This window comes from Cyprinodon variegatus, unplaced genomic scaffold (assembly GCF_000732505.1).
Source record: "Cyprinodon variegatus isolate N-32 unplaced genomic scaffold, C_variegatus-1.0 Scaffold665, whole genome shotgun sequence".
Lineage (NCBI taxonomy): Eukaryota > Metazoa > Chordata > Actinopteri > Cyprinodontiformes > Cyprinodontidae > Cyprinodon > Cyprinodon variegatus.
In genome coordinates this window covers 36,614-40,172 of record NW_015151118.1, presented here as the reverse complement: position 1 = coordinate 40,172, position 3,559 = coordinate 36,614, and the positions used below count along the sequence as shown (strand labels likewise).

Here is a 3,559-nt window from a genome sequence, read left to right as displayed (position 1 = left end):
AGTGCTCCCAGTTATGCTCTTTATGTTTGGACCAGCTGGGTCCATAAAAACATCAGCCTCTTGGTCTTTGCATCCTCTCAGGACCCCAATGTGTCTTTTATGACCTTCTTTGAGCTTTTATTGCTGGTTTCTGGGGCACTTAGTGGAATTGGTCTGTTTTTGACCTTTAACCTTTGGTTCTTCTGGGTCACAGAGAAACTATTGTCCTCAGCAGAAAAAGGTCCTCCTCATGCTGCTGGACTGATCCAACAAACTGGTTTTATTCTCTTTAGGAGACGATGGATGGATGGATGGATGGATGGATGATGGATGGATGGATGGATGGATGGATGTTGGTTGGATGATGGATGGTTAAATGATCCATTGATGATTCCATGTATCGATCTGTTTCCAACGGATCTTTTCTTTCTGCGGTTCTTTAGATTCTGACGGCGTTGGATCGGGACGGATACTGCCGGAAACACAAGCTGAGGCATAAACTGGAGCAAGCCATCAACCTGATGTCTGGCAGCAGCTGAGACCCGGACATGGATCCACGGGGCGGGGGGGTGGGGGTTCTCTGAACTGTCAGAACCAAACGGGTCCGAGTCAAACGGGTCGGACAGCAACAGCTTCAACATCACCAGCGATCAATCCGTCATTAATTATTGATCAGATGGATTGATTGGCTGATGGGCTCGTTGGGACCCAGTGGATCAGAACATTTCCTGGGATTAACGGATTCTGGAACAACTGGACCGAACCTGCTGAGGACTGAACTCAGTTTGCCCAACGAGAATGAACAGTGGATCCCATTCTGGATCAGGACCCGGTCCCATGGTTAAAGAAGGTTCTCCTCACAGGTCGGACCGACCCGGACCTCACTGATCCTCACCGCTGACCCGCCCAGCTCCATCTGGACCTGTTAGGAAATCAGGGTCCGCTCATGAAGGAGAGCGTTTGGTTTGGACGAGCCGACCCGGAATCCACAACATCTCTTGGTTCTGATCGGATCAAGCCGAGCCGGGTCGGGAGTTTTCATCCGGACAATCAGTTTTCCCTCAGCACACTGAGCCCAACGCGTCCTGACCGACCACTTCCTGTTCCTGAGCCTCCCGTTTGACCCCGCCCCCTGCCTCCTCATTGGTCAGTCTGCTGGCCAGGAGGATGTACTGCCTGACCAATGAAGACTGTGGAAGTCACCGCTGTGACAGAAACTGAATACATTCCAGCACAGGTACGCCGCCAACCTTTCAGAACCACATTTTTCCGGGCCAGAACCACCTGCGGACCACGCCGCGGTCTGACCCGCCTGCCCGATCACAGCCATGCTGCACGGCGCCGTGCTAACCCTCCCCGACAGGGGAAATACTGTGCAGAGCTACAAGCCCAGTGCCATGCAAAGTCCGGACCAGATCTCCCTCAGGACTGGACTGGACTCGGACCAAATCCAGATCCAGAACAAAGAGAATGGAGGCTAAACTGGACCAGACTCCAAGAACTCTTAAGACTTGTGGCCATAATTGTAAACAGGAAAAAAAAAGGAAAGAAAATGAAGCTAAAAACGATAAAATAATGAAAAGAATTCAGACGAACGGAAAAAAATATGGAAATGCTAACATGTAACCAGAACTTTGTGGGTTTTTTGGAGCTGGACTTGTACAAAGATAAACAGAACTTAACATCCGAGTCCGAAGGAGGACAGAGAGCCTAAAGAGGGATCGGACGGTACCGACCGGCCCAGATCCGACACGGCCCAGTGGGCTGCAGATGCAGACACAGTTTGGACTTTTTGGTACTTTTTTATGAGCAGAACCAGAGCTCTGTGGGTTCAGGCCTTTTTTAGAGGCTTTGGTTGTTTTAGATGTTGCGTCTGCATCACAGTGAGAGCGTCTGCAGCCTGCATGGGGTGGGGGGAGAACCGGGTTTGGACCAACAGAACCAGTCTGAGATGATCTGTGCTGGAATATTTTCCCTTCATGCCGCCGGCTCTGCGGTCCTCAGAAAACAGAACCCGGTACTGTTCTAGTAGCCGGGTTCTGGTTCTGATCCGTAGAGTCTGGTTTGGAGCCGCAGGGTGTCAGAGGAATGAAAGATTAACACATTCGCTGCGTCCGAACGTCCGCCCTAATCGCTGGATAATGGTTACGCCATTTTAAATGTATCTGATCTCATCGCAAAGCATTATGGGATTTGTTTTCACTCTGCGACAATTAGCAAAGATGGCGCAGGCACCGTGCGGGGAGGCGGAGTCAGCAAACAGTAGTGATCATCTGTCCGAACGGTGCGTTAAGTTCACCATATAATCCCGGCTCTATAGTGAGGGAGGGATTTAGGGTTATGGCGGACGTTCGACACGGTCCTAGATTCTGGGTTCTTCTTCTTCTCAGGTTTATATTTCTGCTCCTAATCGTTTGGATTCTGACCCAGAAACACAATAAGCTGCGATTCTGTCGTTAAGATGTTTGGGAAAGAAGCAAAGCGAGATCAAAATCAACAGTTCCTCCTTTTTGTGTAGCAGCTGCTGCCACCTGGTGGTCGGTTGTTGTCACGGCGCTCATCGTCTGTTTCCATGTTAATTAGTGAGAAGTGTTGGACGGTTCCTTTAACATGGAGGTGGAGGATGAGGGTTATGGTTGGTGGGTCAGTCGGTGAAAATGTTCCAGCACTGCTGATCACCTCTTTAGACTCTCTGTGATGCCATGAAGATACGAAGCACCTTTCTTTTCTTTCCTGCCGATGTTTCACTGTCATTTAAATCTGTTTGGGGCCAAACGGACCCGGAGGGACGGGTTCTGGTGTAAGACTGCCTTTTTTTTAAGCTTTGTTGATAGAAGAGGGAGGGAAGCCACTAGCGTACCAACACCACTGTTCCCCCACCGCCGCGTGTCTGTGTCTCCCCGCTGCCGCAGTGGAAACTCCGCCGTTCATCACATCTGCAGCTCCATTTAAATCCTTTTCCTTCTAGAGTCGCTCTTTTTAAATCCGACGAAAAATCTGAAATCAGATCCACATTTTTCCTTGATCCTCTCGCTCTGGAAGGACAGCAGGTGGAATCCAGAGCCATCATGGCGCCCAGATCCTACATTAAGTTTTCTATCATTAATTTTCAGAGAGATCTACGGATTATGGCCACGGAAAAAAAAAAAAATTTAACTGATTTTTACAAATTTTATTTCACTTTAATATGGATAAAAAGTCAGAATTCCAAGATTAATCTCAGAATTCTGACTTTAGTGTTAGAATCCTGACTTTAATCTTGGAGTTCTGACTTTAATCTCGGAATTCTGACTTTTTCCTCTGAATTCTGACTTTTTCCTCTGAATTCTGACTTAAATTTCGGAATTATGACTTTAATCTCGGAATTCTGACTTTAATCTTGGAATTCTGACTTTAATCTCGGAGTTCTGACTTTTTCCTGTGAATTCTGACTTTACTCTCGGAATTCTGACTTTAATCTTGGAATTCTGACTTTAATCTCGGAGTTCTGACTTTTTCCTGTGAATTCTAACTTTACTCTCGGAATTCTGACTTTAATCTTGGAATTCTGACTTTAATCTCGGAGTTCTGACTTTTTCCT

The 3,559-nt window shown here is 47.6% G+C and overlaps 1 protein-coding gene across 1 annotated transcript in view; it reads left to right on the top strand.

Moving 5' to 3' along the window:
- The window catches only part of LOC107097004 (plexin A3-like), a 73,443-nt gene extending 70,546 nt beyond the window's left edge, over positions 1 to 2,897 (top strand). Inside the window, exon 29 of the mRNA XM_015393956.1 lies at positions 423 to 2,897. Within this exon, the coding sequence (XP_015249442.1) occupies positions 423 to 518 (96 nt within the window). The 3' untranslated portion in view covers positions 519 to 2,897. The remainder of the gene's footprint in view (positions 1 to 422) is intronic.
- The last annotated feature ends 662 nt before the right edge of the window (positions 2,898 to 3,559 follow it).